The sequence below is a fragment of the Typopeltis vanoorti genome, chromosome 17 (assembly GCF_054136105.1).
Source record: "Typopeltis vanoorti isolate ZY-2024b chromosome 17, IOZ_Tvanoo_1.0, whole genome shotgun sequence".
In the NCBI taxonomy this organism is placed as follows: Eukaryota; Metazoa; Arthropoda; class Arachnida; order Uropygi; family Thelyphonidae; genus Typopeltis; species Typopeltis vanoorti.
In genome coordinates this window covers 933,750-953,997 of record NC_143565.1, presented here as the reverse complement: position 1 = coordinate 953,997, position 20,248 = coordinate 933,750, and the positions used below count along the sequence as shown (strand labels likewise).

Sequence of the window (20,248 nt, the reverse complement as noted above, 5' to 3'; positions counted from 1 at the left end):
TGGTGCAAGCCTATGCACCTAATCTGGAGTCAGAATACTCTGCATTCCTAGAGCAGACCTATTTTCCTCAGTGCTGGACATTGCATGAAGAGAGGGGCAGAACTGTCATCTGACACCATCTTGTTGTCTGCACTCCAAGGCTTCAGAAACCAGATGCTACCATCAACGCTGATAGGCCTAAGCTGCTATACCATGTAAAATGGGAGGCATTGGAAAATGAGGCTGTGAGGAAGAATTTTGCAGATTACATTTCCTCCAGGTTCAAAGAAATTCCCAAGCAACTGCAGATGTTGAGGAGGAGTGGGAGCTGTTCAGAACTGCTGTCACTGCCTCTACACTTCATGCTGTGGCAGAAAGCATCTCGGCTTGGCGACAGGCAGTGAGAAAAGGGCACCTTGGTGGAACAAAGAGGTCCAAAAAGCTGTCCAGGCAAAAAAGGAGGCCTACCTAACATGACTTATGGTCAGGTCACCTGAGATGCGTTTCCGGTACACTGAGGCATGAAAAGCTGCTGCTGAGGCAGTAAAGACAGCAAAGCAGAACGCTTGGGAATCCTTTGGAGAAAGATTAGACTCATCCTATGCAAATGCAAACAAAGTATTCTGGCAGACCATCTGTCACCTTCGAGGGAGAAAATCGTGCACAGCAAGGGCAATTAAGGCCTCTGATGGTGCACTTTTAACGACCGAAAAGTATATCCTCCACAGATGGAGGGAATACTTTAAGAGCCTTCTTAACCCTGGTGGCCCAGCAGTTGTGGACATCCAAGAGATGCAGATGGGGGTCGATGACTAATCTCGCAGCAGAAGAGGTCCATTTAGCAATAAAATTGCTAAAATCTGGCAAGGCTGCTGGTGATGATGAAATTCGATGCGAAATTCTTAAATCGAGACGCTGTTCTTTGGCTGGCTCGAGTGTGTCAGGCTGTTTGGATGTCTGGACGAGCACCAATGCAATGGCAGACAGGCATAATAATACCAGTCTTCAAGAAGGGAGACCAGAAGGATTGCAGCAACTATCGTGGCATCTCTCTGCTCAGCCTGCCTGGGAAAGTGTATGCTAGGTACTTTGAAAGAAGGTGCAGGAGCATAGTTGAGTCAAAGTTACAGGAAGAACAATGTGGCTTTCATCCTGAATTTTGTTTCGTTGAACAAAATTCAACTTCTTCAGGTATCAAAGAATTATGTAAAATAACAGAGACATAATAAAATTACATCAACAGAACTAATATAAAAGATCTATGCATAGATCTAATCACCTAGATTTTGTGGGAATTAAGAAATGACAGAGAGGATCTGGAGACCAAGATGGAATGCTCCCTGTAAGAATTCAATTGAGTATTTGTGGGTTATAGAAATTAGTAGAGATGGATATTAGAGTAGCAATGTATAAGCTACTAAAGGGAATTTATAGAATTAATGTACAGAAAACTTTTCAGTACTTTTTTTAGAGAGAGCAGAGCCAAGGGATTATCCCTGAAAACTGTGTAGAAGTGTGGCTAGTACAGGTCTCAGGTGAGAGTGGTGAATGAGTGGAATGGGTTGCTAGAGTCTATTACAAGTGTTTTTCTCAGTAAATGTGTTCAGAGAGAGGCATGATGAGTATTGTGTAGATTTTGGGCCTTCCATGATGAATCTTCAGATTTTCTAGAGATTCCTGTGAAATAATGATAATAATTCCTCACTAACTTCACCAACACCTTAACAACTTTCAACAGAGAGAGTGGCCTGCAATTGAAAGCCTGGGTCTTACCACTTCCTTTATGAAGGCAAAATATTTTGCCCTCTTTCCTCTCCTTTAGTACATGCCCCATTGTAAGACTCCAGTGAGATATAGCCATGATATATATATATATACAGGGTGTTCGGGATAAATTTGACATATTTATAATGAATTATATTTTTCCGTAAGTTACATGTATTAACACACACTTCTCTTCATTTAAAAGTTTGGACCCTTCTTCATTCATATACAAGATGTCAGAAAGGATGGATAGCTGGAACCCACCTGAATCATGGAAGAGAATAACTTGTATCATGATGATTCGTGCCCGCCATCAAAATAAGGATATTACGACTGCTGCCCAATGCTCCCTGAATACAGTAAAAACAATCAGGCATGAACTAGAGACTTGCAATGGTGACTACGAGGATGTAGCAAGAAGAAAGATCCCTAGCAGACGATCTGATTGCGTTCGTACAGCAGAATTCCTCGCAAATCTGCAGGAACTCGTGTTGAAGAACCCTGGCATTGGAATTCGGGCTTTGTTCGTGGAGTTGCTAACTGTAGTCAAGCCCTGGATAACAAGGGTAGCCAATGGTAGGCCGTATGTATGGCAGCAGGATTCGGCCCCTTGCCACACCTCTGGGAAAAGTCAAAAATGGTTGTCTGAAAATTTCTACGACTTCACCAGTCCAAATGTTTGGCCTCCAAACTCCCCAGACCTTAACCCCATGGATTATTTTGTATGGGGCGCAGTTGAAAAAGACACCAATCGCACTTCCAGTAATACAAAAGCCCAGTTAATGGATAAAATTAAAACAGTTTTTGCGGCCCTTCCCAGGGAGACTGTAGCATCAGCTTGTTCGAGGTTCCGAAGCAGAATTGAAGCTGTGATCGATGCTAATGGTGGTTATTTTGAGTAAATCTTGTTGATAGTATTGTAATTAACTCTGCCTGTAATGTTTTTTTGTCAATTCATTAAATTTAATAGATACAAAGAAGATTTTCTTTTTCCTTACGAAACTGTCAAATTTATCCCGAACACCCTGTATATATATATATATATATATATATATATATCAAGCATCTCATGGCTATATTTCACTGGAACATTCTCTCAGAACAGACAGTGATATGCCATCAAGTCCTGTCACTTCATTAACATCGGGTTTAATTCCTCATACATCTCTTGGTCTTCTTCCATTCTCTCTGCATGCAAGCTCTCTGTGAATTACCCAAATGAGTAATATCTCAGGATGAAATCATCAAGTGTTTCATCGTTGATGAAATATCATATCACTGCAGTGGTTGCAGTTCTACCATATTCACCAACTAATGTCATCTTTTTGTAAACATTCTTTCTCTTACTGTTCACATATTGAAACATGGCTCTGAAATTTTTCTCGGTCACATTTTTTGCTATTCTTTAATAGCTGAATGACCTTCCTGGCCTGTGCTTTTTCTGCATGCAACACATTATTATTACTATTCATGTTTTTCTGCCTAAACAGTTTCTTCTTCTTTTTCCAGATTGCTTAATCTCTTCATCCATTTCACAACTACCTGATTTAACCTGACATTTTGAATGCATTCAGATATTGCTGCTGCTGTTAAATAGTTCTTGACTAGTGTCTAAACAGCATTGATCTCCTTTTCATCCAATTCCTCATTTCATGTTATAGCCCCAAGCTATTTCCTAAACTTTCTATAAACACTGTCAATGTTGTTACACATATCTTCTTTCCTCAAGAGTTGAAAAAAACTTTGGGTGATGCTAATACAATATACCATATCAATATAAGAGAGATCAAAGCATAAATGAATAGAAGTTGTACCTAATAATAGTATTGGTATCATACTACATGGTTGCATTCTGTTTGAGCAGGGTGTCCTGTTTTCTTCATCTTAACCATTCTAGATTGAGTGCTGACTCTTTTTTTTAAGCCACTTTGTGAGAACTTGTGAAAATGATGAATGTTTTTCTTTGTAACTTTTGGTATATGTTGGGGAATCAAGACATGCTTGGAGTCTTTAAGTGGAATGGAAGATGAAGGTCTTTATTTCAATAAGAATTGTTTCATTATTTGGTCAGAGAAAGTGTTTGAATCAGAGAAGAGAGAGTCAGATCATAAGATGCAGTAGTAGGATGTTGAAGGTCATCCTATTTTGCACCATTTTATTGTATGAGGAAATAAGAGTAAGGAGACTGGAAAATGGACATTTGGTAGAAAAAGAAACTTGGATGAGGTTATGGTCCGAGTTAGCAAATTCTGACATCCATTATGCTTCACCAAAGCTGAAATCCACTTCTCATGTTGGGTTTAATGGAGTAAAACATCACTGGGAAAGATTAAAGATACTAATTAATTCTCATAGATGCTGAAATCAACTACCGAGATTATTATTATTTATTATTATTATTATTACGGGTATCTGCATGGAGTCAGTAGACTCATCGCGGGAGACCCAAACTAGCAAATCAATATCTGTCATATATCTCTTCTTGAATTCATTTACAGACGAAGAGCTCACAACTAAGTCAGGCAATTAATTCCACTCATTCACCACCCTCTGGGCAAAAAACCTTGTTCTCACCCTTGTTAACCACACTCTTCTTTAATTCCCAGGGACGACCTCTTGTTCTTCCATCACTATCACACTGCTGACACATTTCGCCTGTATCAATCCTATAAAAACCTTTCAGTAATTTAAATGTTTCTATCATATCCCCTCTTCTCTGCCTATCAACCAACCTCTGCAATCCACAAGCTCTCAATCTATCAATGTAGGGAGCATTTTTTACATCACTCACCAACTTAGTCACTCTTCTCTGAACCCTCTCCACAGCCTCCTCATTTCCAAGGAATCCAGATGACCAGACCCGAGCACAGTAATCCAAATGTGGAAGTATCAATGCTTTATAAAGGGGAATAATAACCTCTTTATCTCTGGATGTCAGTGTGTTCCTCAACAACCAAGTAATCCTATGTGCAATCTTGGACACCTTAGCAATGTATCCCCTGAACTTCATCTCCCTATCTACCAACACCTCTAAATCCCTAGCCTCATCAATTTCTTGGAGTACTGTTCCATCAATGTAGTACACAGCTGGTAATCTTTTAATCCCAAAATAATAACTTTACACTTTTCCACATTGAACTGACATCCATTCTACCAGCTTATTTAAATCATCCTGCAAACTTTCAACATCAGCTTGATTATCTCAAGTTCTATCCCTGACTTCAAACCTGCCTGCAGTGACTTCATTCACCTCATGATGGTAGATAGTTTTATTGCCTAATGTTTCATTGGGCAATGAACATCTACTGCCTTCAGATCTAGTTAACATTTCTTTCTATGATTATGGTGAGGAAAATGAGTTGATAGTTTGATTGTGGATATTTTTCTTTCTTAGAATGGCCAGTAGGACAAATATATATTGTTAGCAGCTGCCATAACCCAGGAAGTCCACAAAAAGATGTGGATGCCATCCATTAACACGAGTGCAGGCTGAGCAATTATTATTTGGGACTTCATTATAGGGGCATTGATTGGAACGAAGAAAGGCTGTATGCAGGAGCATGTTGGTAATTTTTTAACAGCCTCCCAAAAAAAAAAAGAAAAAAAAAATGGGTTCTCCCTTTGTGAGAATTGCATCCTCTCCAAAGCACAGTATCTGATCACAAATATCCATACATTCCTTCATACTGTGCTTTGGAGAGGATGCAATTCTCGCAAAGGGAGAACCCATTTTTTTCTTTTTTCGGGAGGCTGTTAAAAAATTACCAACATGCTCCTGCATACAGCCTTTCTACCTTCCAATCAATGCCCCTATAATGAAGTCCCAAATAATAAAGGGAAGCACATGGTTTTACAATCTTCATAAATAAACAGAAGTAAAATGGGTCTTATTGAACAGCTCAGTGACTTCCAACATGTCAGCATCACCAAAATCACGCAAACTGAGTTTTTGCAGAGGATCCCACCTTCACAAAAACTCAGTTTGGGAAATTTCTTCCCTGCTGCAGCTATCACAATTAACTCTGAGTTATGAAGTGGAAACAAACACCTATGAACTGCAACAACACAATTGTGACCTAATTTATCACAGAGTGGAGCTGCTGAATGCTGAAATGCATGGCATGAAACACTTCTTCCTCAGGTGAAACATGCACTACCAAGTTCCAAAATGCTTCTGCAAACAACACTACCCAGACTGGTTTTGACCTTTATTGAACAGCTCAGTGACTTCTGACATGGCAATATCACCAAAATTACCCAAATTGAGTTTTTGCAAAGGATCTTCCTTTGTATTTCTTCTCCTAAAGATTATTATTATTATTATTCAGGCCTCCATGGAGTCAAAAGACTCATCGAGGGGAGGCTCCCCCATCCCCAAGAAACACAACGTCTATCATGCCACTCCTTAAACTCATTGACCGTTATCGCCCTCACCATTCCATCAGGCAATGCATTCCGTGGTTCAACCATCCTCCATGCAAAAAAAAAAAACACTCCTCACCCTCTTTCTCACAGATTCCTTTCGTAATTTCCAGGGATGGCCTCTTGTCATCACTCCTTCCCGCTGTTCAACCAAGTGAAAGAACTTCCCAGTGTCAACCCTGTGACCACCTCTCAACAGTTTAAAAAGTCTCAATCATCTCACCTCTCCCTCTTCTATCCACCAAACTCTGCAGGCCACATTCCCTCAGCTGATCCTCATAACTAACATTGTACAGTCTTGAAACTGTTTTTGTTATCTGCCTCTCTACCCTTTCCACAGTTAATTTATCTATTTCAAATCCTGGGGATCAAATCTGAGAACAATAGTTCAAGTGTGGTCTGATCAGGGTCTTATACAACGGAATGATAACTGTTTTATCTCTGCAGGTGAGTGTCCTTCTCATTATTGCAGCAATCCTCTATGTTACCTTCACTACCTTTGCAATATGTCCCCTAAATTTCAGGTTTCTATCAATCGTCAACCCCAGATCTCCTGTCTCCCCTACTTCGTCCAGTATAACTCCTTCCATAGAGTATGCAGCATCCCATCGATGTTTCCCAAACCTCAAGACCTTACATTTTGCTGTTAAACTGATACCCCCTTTCATTTGCCCATCTCTCTCTAGCTTATTGAAATCTTCTTGCAGGGCTACCACATCTGCACTATTACTAATACTCATTCCCAGCTTCGCATCATCTGCAAACAACTGAATATCCCCCTGCAATCCACTGACAATGTCATTGATATAAAGGTTAAACAATATAAGTCCCAGTATTGAGCCCTGTGGGGCCCCACTTGTAACCCTCTGCTTGAAACTGCCTCACCATACACAACTCTCTGATACCTATCGGACAGCCAATCCTGAATCTGTTTGACCAATCTGACATCCAGACCCATGTGCTGCAACTTAAATATCAGCTTATCATGTGGCACCCTGTCAAATGCCTTCGCTAAGTCTAAGAAAATGTGTATAAATAAAGTGGGGTGAAATGGATGAATTATGCATGTGGAAGAGCATGTTATCAAGTGTCATGAGGAGTATAAGCAAAGGCTTACAATCTCCAATTTCTTCCTTCTGACAAGGAAAGAGAAATTGAGAAATTGACATATAAAAGAAGACCTGTTGAAGTAGGAAAACAAAATCCTGGAGAATGCCACAGTTATGTGCTATTAGAAGAAAGGGTGATTATGGAAGACTGCCTCTAGTTTGCTGGCATTCTTCAACCATCTACTGATGATATAGCATACACTGAAAATACTCAGAGAAATGTTCAGTGAGTATTTTCAGTTTATGTCATATTTTGGACTGGGAGTGATGTTGAATAACTTGGGCTGGAAAAGGAAAGACTGGTAGTGAATGTGAAATCTCTGGAATTGCAAGGTTGGTGTTAATCAGTCTATAGGATGTTTTTTAAGGAAAGCAAAGGAGCTACAGTGCCTTTAATGTAGTTGTTCAATAAATTCAACAGAGACATCACTGAAGAATAAAAGGGAAGAAACTGAAAATGGCTTATAGTCGGTTACGAAAGTATAAACCAGTTGTTGTATGTATGGTGATGGTGTTAGGGGAGCCAGTTAGGATATAATACAAACTTGGAATAGATGAGAATGAAAATAGGAAAATTATTACATCAATAAAGGTTTTCTCTATAAACTGTTTATGCATATATGAGTAAGGATGTGAAAAGTAGATTCCCCCCCCCCACACCCATGAATAGTGAATGAGTGCAAAGCATTGCTGGAATGGATGATGAATGTCCAACACTGAATGTCATCAAGATATTCAGCAGAAGGTGTGATATGTATTGAAATATGTAGAGTGGTTTTCCTCCTGCAGTGAGCCTTCTTGACTCAAACACTCAATGCCTTCAAGATGCAACATAACATGTATTGTGGACTGTAGAGAATTTGACCTTCTGTGATGAACTGCCGACTCTAATACTGAATGTCTTCAAGACATGGCTTAGAGCAGGGGTCTTCAGTGCATGGGCCACCTGTGGCCTGTGGAGCTCTTTGCCATGGCCTGCCATCCATTTTGAAAAAATAACTACTTAACATTAAAACGTGATTAAATAAAAAAATAATTTCAGTGAAGCCTGCAGTCACTAAGCTATACTGTGGTATTTAGAATTGTAAGATGCTTTCCAGATTCACATGGAATGCTGTGCATTTGATACTTTACATGAAATCCTATAAAAATATATATTAAATAGACATGCTTCTTCAGCTATCTACCAGCACCAAGCAGTACTTAAGTACTAGTTGGTGCAGGTAGATGGCTGAAGCAGTAGTTCGTTCGAGTGCACTGTCTAGTGCCTTCTAGATGCATCTCGAAGGTTCTCGATACTTCATTAGTTTCATATAAATACAAGAGGATCTCATCCACGGTCAGTCAGTCAGTTGTGAACAGTGTGATATTTGTGTATAAGCACACGCAGGTTTGTCGTGTCAGCCATAGCCTATTGTAGTTTTATATTGCCAGACTTTTTTCATTAGTGTGAGTTATATTCAGTGAATAATAACTGTTACACAGCCATTTTGTATCATCTTTTGGGTTCACCTTCCATCACTATGGTGTCTACGAGTATAAAACCGAAAATCAAGTGATTCTTGTTGGAGTTTTTAATGAAAAATAGACCAATTTGTACTTTTTTGTGCTGATCAATGATAAGCCAGTGTGTTTAATTTGTTGTGAGTCAGTGTCAGTATTAAAAGAATACAATATAAATCGACACTATGAGACAAAGCATGTGTCCAATTTTGATCACCTATAAGGGCAGCTTCGTGTGGACAAAGTGAACCGCCTCCAGATTGATTTAAAATGCCAGCAGGGTATGTTTAAATGGCAGAGGGAAAAGAGCAAAGTGTGCATCAAAGTAAGTTATGTAATAGCTGAAAAAAATTGCTAAATGTTGAATGAGAAGTTTGTGAAAGAGTATCTCATCGCTGATGGGGAAATTCTGTGCCCAAATAATAAGGAAATGTTTAAAAAACTAAGTTTGTCTGGGGTAACTGTAGCATGACATGTCGAAGAACTAGCCAATGACATTAACGGAACTTTAAAAAAATGGTCATCTGAATTTACATCATATTCACTTGCTCTAGATGAGAGCACAGATGTGAAGGATACAGCACAACTGGCTATCTTTGTCCATGGCATTGATCGACAATTCACTGTGATAGAAGAACTGCTAGCACTCGTACCTATGAAGGGAATGATGAAAGGCACTGGTATTCTTGAAGCCACCAAGAAAATGCTCCAGCATTTCGACCTCAGCTTAACCAACCTCGAGGATGTGGTAACTGATACTGCCCCTGCTATGGTGGGAAAGAACAAAAGGTTTGTTGCTCTGCTACAGATAGAACTGGAACTAGAAGGAAAAGATTTCATCCATTACCATTGTTTAATCCACCAGGAGAATTTGTGTGCAGAAACTATTGGATTCGAGAATGTCTGGAAAGTTTTTGTGACTGTCGTCAACATGATTAGGGCAAGAGGATTGAATCATCGTCAATTCTAAGAGTTTTTGACTCGAGTGAGAAGTAGATCACAACGATGTGGTTTATTATAGTGATGTGCGTTGGTTGAGCAGAGGGAAGATTCTTAAAAGAGTCCTTGACTTAAGGAGCGAAATACAGCAGTTCATGCAAACCAAGGGGAATACAATTGCAGAATTCAACGATCCGAAGTGGATGACAGACTGACCTAAATACACGGCTACAATCCAAAGATCAATTGGTGCACACTCTGTTTGATCACATCAAAGCTTTTGTGACCAAACTCAAACTTTGGGAGGCAAAACTTGCAAAAAAAAAAAAAAAAAGACAACTGATTTTCAGCTTCTCGCTGAGTCCAACTGTTCATCTCTTGATGAGTACGCTACAAAATTAGCCGTGTTGCATGAGAGATTTAGTGATTTTCATAACCAACAGTCTTCTTTAGATTTATTTTTAATGCCATTCAGTGTCAATGCTGCCGAAATGCCAGGCTCAGTACAAGTGGAGCTGCTTGAACTCCAAAACAACTCTTCTTTGACAGAAAAATTATTCAATGTGCCCTTGCTTACATTTTACAAAGACTACATTTCTGAAGATGCATTCCCTAATCTTCGCTGGCATGCTTTGAAGATCTGCGCTTTGTTAGGAAGCACATACTTATGTAAGCAGTTATTCTCTGGAATGAAGCATGTGAAATTCAAGACAAGAACTCAGATTATGGACCAACATCTAGAGAATATTTTGCGCATAGCGACTTCCAACATTGATGCCAACATTGACAAGCTGGTCAAGGAAAAGCATTTCCAAGTTTTCCATTGACATTGTAAAAAATGAATGTTTTCTTCATTAAATTATCTTTTTTTGAGTATTGATTGTATTTACTTATCATGAACCCAACTCCTAGCTATGCTCTTAAAGCTGAGTTTGTTTATTTTTATAGGATTTTATGTAAAGTATCAAATGCACAGCATCCCTTGTGAATCTGGAAAGCATCTTACAATTTTAAATACTGCAGTATAGCTTAGTGGTCTGCTGGCTTCATTGAAATTTTTAGTGCGGCCGGCACTGTTGGAAAGGTTGAAGATCTCTGGCTTATAAGAGTTTTGCCTTTGCTGTGATGAGGCCTCTAACTCCATTCTTCATGGAAATAATGCTGATATTAATACATTTCCATTATCATTATTATAGGGTCCTCTTCATAGTGTCCAAAGACTCGTTGCAGGAGACCCATACTAACCTTTATACACAATAATTATCACACCTCTCCTGAAACTCATTCACTAACAAAGTACTCGTGATCACCTCTGGCTACAACCATTACACTCATGTACCATTCTCCAGGGCAAAATCTTACACAGCCTCCTGCATGTTATTAATCATATCTCTTTCTCCCCTTGTCAAGTATTGAAAATTTTCTTCTGCATCAGTCTTAAAACCTTCAGTAACTTATGTTTCAATCATGTCCCCTCTTTTCTGCCCAATAAACAAACTTTGTAGCCCATACTTAGTCTAGCCTTATAGAGAGCATTCCACAGACCAATCACCATTTTCATCAGTTGCCCCTGTATGCTCTCAAGCAATATCCTCATCTCCAAGAGACCCGTGTGACCAAACCTGTGCAAAGTAGGGAAGATGTGACTCTAAGTCTTATAGAGAGGAATAATGTTTCCTAATCTTCTTTGTACATTGCTTTTAAAGAAATCAACAGACACTTCCATGGGCAATGTACATCATGCCATGTAATGAGTTGCATTTGTAGCTGGTAAAAATTGGAGGAATATGCTGCTCCCAAGTCAATGCAACTGTATCTAGGTGAAATGTCTGTGAGAAGGGAACCGATGGGGTTTAAAAGAGGTGTTGTGATACGATGCCATGTTGCAGGCAATTGTTTGTCAACAATTTGAGCAAATTGTTGACGAATTGGGCCATCCCAGGTCAACAATCAGCAATATCATACTGAGATGGAACCTGCAGTGGATGGTCCAGCATGCTCAGCGAACATCAGTGACACACCTAGAGGTGGGGGCCAAGGGGCGGGGCCCTGGCCTCCTCCTAAAGAAAAAGGAAAAAAAAAAAAACACTAGAAAATTTTCCAAAAATCTTTTGCTAATTAATAAAATTAATTTTTTTAAATTTATGTTGGGTCGTGTCTTCTATTTCTATACTACTTATGAATTAGCGATCATTGCAGATACTCAGTTGTAGGTCGTGTGCGATGCATAGTGTGTATTCTCAAATCGTCTATTCAACTTGCCCCCCCCCTTCCAAGATTAAACCCTGAGTGCACTGCTCCCGAACATAACATTAGGATGCTACAAAGGATAATATGTAAAAACTACCATGAATTTGCACAAAAACATTCAGAACTGAGGCCCACAACATGGGTTTCCATGGTAGAACCATAATATGCAAACTCCACATTACCTGAACCAACATGTAGCATCATCATCTTCAATGGTGGGATGTGGAAACTTGGAAAACTCTGTTATGTAGTGACAAATCATGCTGCACCCTCTACCGAGCAGATGGTTAGGTGTGGTCGTGGCAGATGCCAAGCGAATGCCACTTATAATAGTGCATAAGACCAACTATGAAATTTGCAGTGTGATGTTATGGTCTTGTTTTTCCTGGTTTGGCCTTATACCTCTGATTGTGGTGCTACGAACACTGAAGTCTGAGTGGTATCTGAACATTTTGGACAATGCAGTGCTTCCTACTTTGTGGTGGTTCTACGGAACTAACCATTGTTTCTTACAGCAAGACAATGCACAGTGTCATAAGGCTGCGGCTGTAACTGCTTAGTTTGTGGACATGAATGTTGCTACACTTGACTGGCTTCCACAGAGCCCTGATCTCAACTCCATTGAACATCTGTGGGATGAATTAGAGTGTCGAGTGAGATCTAGGGAGGTCTGCGCACAACAGTCCAGAACCTCATTATATACCTACAGGATGAATGGTCTAAAGTTACCAATTATCACTATCGTTTACTTGTGTAAAGTCTACCTCAAAGGATTGGTGCAGTTATCACAGCGAAAGAAAGTTTCTACATTTTATTAAGGTATGGGTGTCATGTCGCTTTGTTCCTCACACTATGGTGTTCAATGACTTCTTTCTAAGCAATGTATTCATACACCACAGTATGTTCATAACAGTACTTCACAGTATAAATGACAATGAAATTAAAGAAATGGAAATAAAATAATTAATTTATTGAACTTTCACAAATTTTCTAACCAGCATTATTATTATTATTATTACTCAGGCCTCCATGGAGTCAAAAGATTCATCGCGGGAGATCCTTCCTAGAAAACACAAAGTCTTTCAAGACTCATCACGGGAGGCCCCTTCTAGGAAACACAAAGTCTATCACACCACTCCTTAAACTCATTGACTGTTCTCACTCTCACCACTCTATCAGGCAATGCATTCCATGGTTCAACTACCCTCCATGCAAAGAAACCACTCCTCACCCTCTTGCTCACAGTTTCCTTCTGTAACTTCCAGGGATGGCCCCTTGTCATCACTTCTTCCTGATGTTCAACCAATCAAAAGAACTCCCCAGTTTCAAACCTGTAACCACCTCTCAACAGTTTAAAAGTCTCAATCATGTCACCTCTCTTTCTTCTATCCACCAAACTCTGCAGTCCACATTCCCTTGGCCGATCCGCATACGTAACATAGTACAGTTCTGAAACCATCTATGTTATCGCCTTTATACCCTTTCCACAGTTAATTTATCCCCTGCAAACCCTGGGGACCAAATCTGAGAACAATAGTCTAAGTGTGGTCTGATCAGGGTCTTATACAACGGAATGATAACTCTTTTATCTCTGCAGGTCAGCATCCTTCTCATTATTGCAGCAATCCTCTGTGTTACCTTCACAATCTTTGCGATATGTGCCCTGAATTTAAAGTTTCTATCAATCATCAACTCCAGATCTCTTATCTCCCATACTTCCTCCACTATAGCTCCTCCAATAAAGTATACAGCGTCCCATCGATGTGTCACAAACCTCAAGACCTTACATTTTGCTGCATTAAACTGACACCCCCTTTCATTTGCCCATCTCTCTCTCTCTCTCTCTCTCTAGCTTATTGAAATCCTCTTACAGGGCTACCACATCTGCACTATTACTAATACTCATTCCCAGCTTCACATTATCTGCAAACAACTGAATATCCCCCTGCAATCCACTGACAATGTCATTGATATGAAGGTTAAACAATATAGGTCCAGTACTGGTCCCTGTGGGACCCCACTTGCAACCCTCTGCCTCCTTGAAACTGTCCCACCATACACAGCTCTCTGATACCTATTGGACAGCCAATCCTGAATCCAGTTGACCAACCTGAAATACAAACCCATGTACTGCAACTTAAATATCAGTTTATCATGTGGCACCCTGTCAAATGCCTTTGCTAAGTCAAAGAAAATGGCAGTATATGCTTTTCCCTCATCTACTGCTCTTGTGACTTTATTATAAAAGGCTAGCATATTAAGAAAACAAGAGCATCCCTTAACAAATCCATGTTGACTATCATAGATAACATTACCCTCATCTGCCCAATGCTGTATACGGTCCTCACTAATTTCTCCAAGATCTTATCAATTACTGATGACACACAAACTGGCCTATAATTAGACATTTCCAGTCTGCTACTGCCCTTATGCAATGGCACTATCTTACTTTTCTTCCATTCCCTGGGCAAGATTCCTGTAGCCAGACTTTCATTGAAAAGCCAGGTCAATGGAACTGTCAGTTCTTTAGCGCATTCTCTCTAAACTCGTGGTGAAATACCATCCAGACCCACAGCTTTACTCACATCCAGAGTATATAGTATTTGGAACACACTCTCCTCCTGCACCTCGAACCTGCCTTATCCCTCAGTATTAAAATTTACTCCTCCAGAATGAAATACTCCAATAAAGTGTTCATTGAACAATTCCACTATGTGCTCTGCATCAGTCGCTCTATTCCCATTTTTATCCCATAATGTCATTCTGCCACAATCATTTCTCCTCCTACTGGCCACATAGCTGAAAAATTCCCTAGAATTTTCTTTTGATCTTAATGCCCATCTCTTCTCACATTCCAGTTTCTCCTTCTTACCATACTAGTCACTCTCCTGGCCTGTGTCTTATATTCTTCATGCATATGCTCTTCACCTGTCTCCTTATATCTCTTCCATGGCCTCTTTTTTGCATGCAGTTCCTGTTTAATATTGTTTGTCATCCACTTTACTCCAAATTGTGTCCTCTTCTTCACTCGTGGTATACAACTTACCATTGCTGCTAACAAAATTGTTTCACAATTTCCCACGCACTAATGATATCCCGGCTTTCCAATTCCTCCCTTCATGGAACTGCCCGAAGTTGACGTCTAAGACCATCATAATCACCTGCCTTATAATTCCACATATATTCCTGACTCTTTGATACTCCTCCATGTCTATTCATATTTCGAGTCAAAACCACATAGTCACTCTCTCCAACTGTTGGGAGAGATGTCATCTCAGTTATCATCAACTCTTCTGATGCTATGACCAAATCCAAAACTCTTGAACCTCTTCTTCGTTCTATTACATGTTGCCTAAGACATTTGTCCCTCAAGAATTCTAGAAATTCTTATTCTCTTATTGATACATGCGTCTTCCTCTCCCCAAGTTATACTGCTGTAGTTAAAATCTCCCATAACAATCATTCTTCTTGCACTTGCCAAACTCACCTGTCTGAACATCTCCTGTTCCCACCTTCTGTGCTCCTTGGTTTGTAGCAACACCCCACCGAATATCCTGACTTTCCCACCTTTACCTCACACCATATGATTTCAGAACCATTAGTGTCACTGCCTTCCAAAGCCTCCACTCTTAGACGACAGAAGTCATCACTTATCATAAGCAATAAATACTCCACCACCACGCTTTCTCTTCCTATCCTGCTGAAAAATGCTGTATCCTGCTACTTCTATTTCTTTTATTATATCCTCTTCTGTCAACCATCTCAGTGATCCCAAAAATTTGTCCAGACTGATGCTATCAGTATCTCCAATTCCTCTCCTTTGTTGAGGATTATCCTGGCATTAGTGTAAAGCATAAAAATGCCACTGTTTCTATATCCAACGTTATCCCTTCCAGACTCCACTGGGCTCAGTGTTACCTGATGTCGTCCCCCTTCTCCCACGTACTCATTCACACAAGAGACCACCCCTGCTATCATCCACTCTGGGCATTCTAATTTCCCTGCATTGACATACCATCTCGTTCAGAACAGTAATCTCTAGTATACAATTCCTTTCTGTCCTCAAATGCCTCACTCTCATCCCTCACTCACATCCCTCACTCTCTCCTCTAACACTTTCTCTCTTTGTTTCCCTATTTACCTGCCTTCCTGACACATTCTAGCTATTATATTATTTAATATTTCTGCTCTTCTGTTCAGCTCATCACAATCATACCTAGGCAACACTCATACTATCTTTCCTCTCTGCGTCTTCTTTCGTATAACAAGCAAGAATCTCATATCTCTCACTGCCCAATTTACATTACCTTTCAAATCATTTGTTCCTACCATCACAATCATCTCATTGACTCTTTCACCCATCTTAATTGCCATTGCCATACTTTCTGTCCTTCCTCCAGGCAAACACCCCTCATGCACCCTAGTTTGCACACCATGGATCATTGAGTCCCCATACATTACACCTCTTCCCACCCTGTTCCTCGATTGCTCACATGCATCCCTCATTCTCTCTCTCCTCTAACACTTTCTCTCTGTGTTCCCCTATATACCTGCCTTCCTGACATCACTTTATCCCTGGTTCTAGTGCTCCCTCGCATTCTTTTCATTTCCTCTCTCCTACAGTTTCCATTCTCTCCTCTTCTATCATTTCCATATCATTATAGGAGAACAAATTATAAAAGTTAAAATAATTAAAAGAAACACGCGTATTAACCACAGTGAAAATTATTTAATTGTAAATATTTCATCTTAAGTATCTTAGGACATCATCAGTACAGTAGCTTAAAACAATAATAGGAATAACATACAGTTAGGGCACATGATTACTGCAAATATGTCATCGACATATCTTAACCAAATTTTTGGTTTGGGTTCAAAAGTGAATATTTTTTCCTGAAGGTGTTCTAGAAACAAGTTTTCTAGGTATGGTGATAAAGGAGATCCCATTGCTCTTCCTTCTTCTTGCTTGTAAATTTGACCTTTCAGGTATAGTATCCTGATGCAATAACAAACTTGAACAATTCAACTATATCAGACGGAAATTTTTGAGTTAGTAATTCTATTGTTTCTTTATGGGGAATGTTTGTGTAGAGGGAGACAATCTCTAAACTAATTAACAAGTCAGTTTTTGATAGTTGAATGTCTTTAATTTTTTTTTTTTTTTTTTTTTTTTGTTCATCAGCTTCGACATTTTCTCCCTCTTCACAAACATTCCCCTTAAAGAAACTATAGAATTACTAACTCAAAAATTTCCGTCTGATATTTTTGAGTTAGTTGAATTGTTCAAGTTTGTTATTGCATCAGGTTACTTCACCTGGAGAGGTCAAATTTACAAGCAAGAAGAAGGAACAGCAATGGGATCTCCTTTATCACCAAACCTAGCAAACTTGTTTCTAGAACACCTTGAGGAAAAAATATTTGCTTTTGAACCCAAACCAAAAATTTGGTTAAGATATGTCGATGACGTGTTTGCAGTCAGGGATCATCCCGAACATGAATTACAATTCTAGATAAAATTAACCTTCTTCATTATCGCATCAACTTTATGTTAGAAAAAGAATCTCCACAGGATATCTCCTTTTTGGATTTACACATCCAAAGAAAAGAAGACAGTTCCATCGCCACGTCTGTCTTTCGCAAGCCTACATTCTCAGGTTGCTACATTCACAATTCTTCTGCTCATCATCCATCTCAGAAATCTGGCATTATTAATTCACTAGTTTCCAGAGCAGCCAAATTCTGCTCCTCTGAAGAATCTTTAAACCAGGAATTAGAAGTAATCAAAAATACAGCCATCCTAAATGGATATAATCCTATAACAACTCAAAAAATCATCAGTCACTTCTCCACACATCAAACCAGACAGGAAGAAGTCCATAGGATTTCCATACCATACCATATGTCAAAGGCATCTCTGAACATCTTTCTAAAATTATGAAGAAATACAATTTTGCTACTACTTACAAACCTATCAACCAAATTTACAACTTGTTACCTCTCTTAAGGACAAACTCTCACCTTTGATGTTGCCTGGCATTTATGAGATTCCATGCTCATGCAAATTGTCTTACTTTGGACACACAGGTAGGTCTGTTCAGAAATGCATCTTGGAGCATCAAGACCACATTTGTCTTTTTAAACTGCAGAAATCTGGCCTCTCTCAACACGGAATTGAAAATCCAAACCACAGGATCTATTGGGAAAAGTCTGAACTTTTACATAGATCTTTATATAAACATGAACGTTTATACAAAGAAAGTTCTGAAGCCCTACTACACAGACCAAACTTAAACAGCAACGATGTTCTTACTATTCCTAAAGTATGGGAAATTGTCATACAAAATTGTGTTAAATAATTTTTTTTTTAACTTATATAACACGTTACGCACGTTAATGAGATTCTATTGTAATCATCTGCCCTAACTGTACGTTATTCCTATTATTGCTTTAAACTACTGTACTGATGATGTCCTAAGATACTTAGGATGAAATAGTTACAATTAAATAATTTTCACTGTGGTTAATACGTGTGTTTCTTTTAATTATGATCACACCACAGGTTTCGTTATTTAAAAAAAATATATATATATATATTTATATATAAAAGTGGTAAACATGCAACACTAAATAATTGTTAACCACAGGGATTCAATCTTGTGGTGTTCTATATCATAAAACACTATTATGAATAAATCTAATGCCATCTATATATCAACATGTTCTTCAACATCCAAATAATCCTTTGATCTTTTAGGCAGAATTCTAATAAAAATTGTGAGACAGTAATTTGATTGATTGTTTTTGGGTAACAAATTGAATATGCAGTAATTTACAAATTATAAGATAAATGACAGCACAATGGAAGAATGCAGCACAAAAATTAAGAAATTAGCCGGCCTGGTTGTCCGAGCGGTTATTGTTTCTGCTCTCCAGCCAAAAAGCTGCAGGTTCGAATGCCGACGTGGGCCTGGAAGTTTGTGATTGTCTGTGGAAGTTCTAGTGGTGGTGGCGGACGGTAAATGGTGTTAGTGTAGTTATGGTTAGTTGTAGTTGGTGGATTGAGTGGTGGAGACAGAGAGTAGTAGTGTAGGTGCCCTCCCTCGATGAGTCTTTGGACTCCCTGGAGGTGTTACGTAATAATAATAATAATAATAATAATAAAAACTTTAGTTCATGGGTTTTGGCACACAAGTTACCAGTAGAGAATTAATACAAAAGATGAAAAATAACTATAATAGTTTATATTTTGGTATTATCTTTGATAATTTTTATATTAATTTTTCTAGTTATTACTGGTATTATTATGGGAGTCTGCCTTATTAAGCATCATGGTTCACTATTATGCTTCTGTTCTCTTATTTCTGTACAAAAGTTCTGTACAAAATCTTTATAAGATTTATTATTATTATAACATTATACTTAACATTATTCTGTAATCATTGATTTCTTTTCCTGTTGTTTTAAATACTTTAAAGACTAGAGACTTAGAAGAGGAGCTGGAGGATGAAAGGAAACAAAGATCTGCAGCAGTAGCTAGTAGGAAGAAACTGGAAGCAGACCTCAAGAGTACAGAACAGAAGCTGGAAATGGCCAATAGAATAAAGGAGGATGCATTACGTCAGCTTAAAAAATTGCAGGTTGTTTTATCAGTTCCATTTAAAATTCAGCATTATTCAGAACTCATTTAGAACTATCTACAATATTAAACTTTCATTACAGAAAATTATGAAACTGCAACTGTGCTAGAAATAATTACTTTAATTTCTTGATGTTTTGACCTTCATATTAATTATTATTATTATTGCTATTCAGGCCTCCATGGATTCAAAGACTCATCGTGGGAGACCCAAACTAGCAAAACACTATCTGTCATATCTCTTCTTGAATTCATTTACAGTGAATATTAATTCTTGAATATTAAATTACTCTGGATTTAGAGAAAGATGTTGAAAGTTTATTTTTCACTAGGTTAGACTATAATAAATTTAATTTAATCCTTTATCCCAATGAGAGCAAACAAAGTTTGCACCTAAAATATCTTCAGGACTGAATATAGTGTTGTACTATCTTACCTGGGCAAGTAGTACAACACCATTCTAACCTAGTGAAAAATAAACTTTCAACATCTTTCTCTAAATCCAGAGTAATTTAATATAAAAAAAAAAAAAGGTGGCAAACCTTTTGGCAACTCCTATAGGTAAAGATGACCTTGCTACTGCTTCTGCGTGGTATCTCCAACTCTGGGCCTGGCTGCCACTGAAGAGACCTCAATAAAGGTCGAA

General features: G+C 38.7%; 1 protein-coding gene across 1 annotated transcript in view; it reads left to right on the top strand.

Annotated features, from left to right (window-relative positions):
- The window catches only part of LOC150097089 (myosin-14-like), a 1,147,103-nt gene that overhangs the window by 861,987 nt on the left and 264,868 nt on the right, over positions 1 to 20,248 (top strand). The window contains exon 33 of the mRNA XM_090407039.1: positions 19,442 to 19,603. Within this exon, the coding sequence (XP_090263165.1) occupies positions 19,442 to 19,603 (162 nt within the window). The remainder of the gene's footprint in view (positions 1 to 19,441; positions 19,604 to 20,248) is intronic.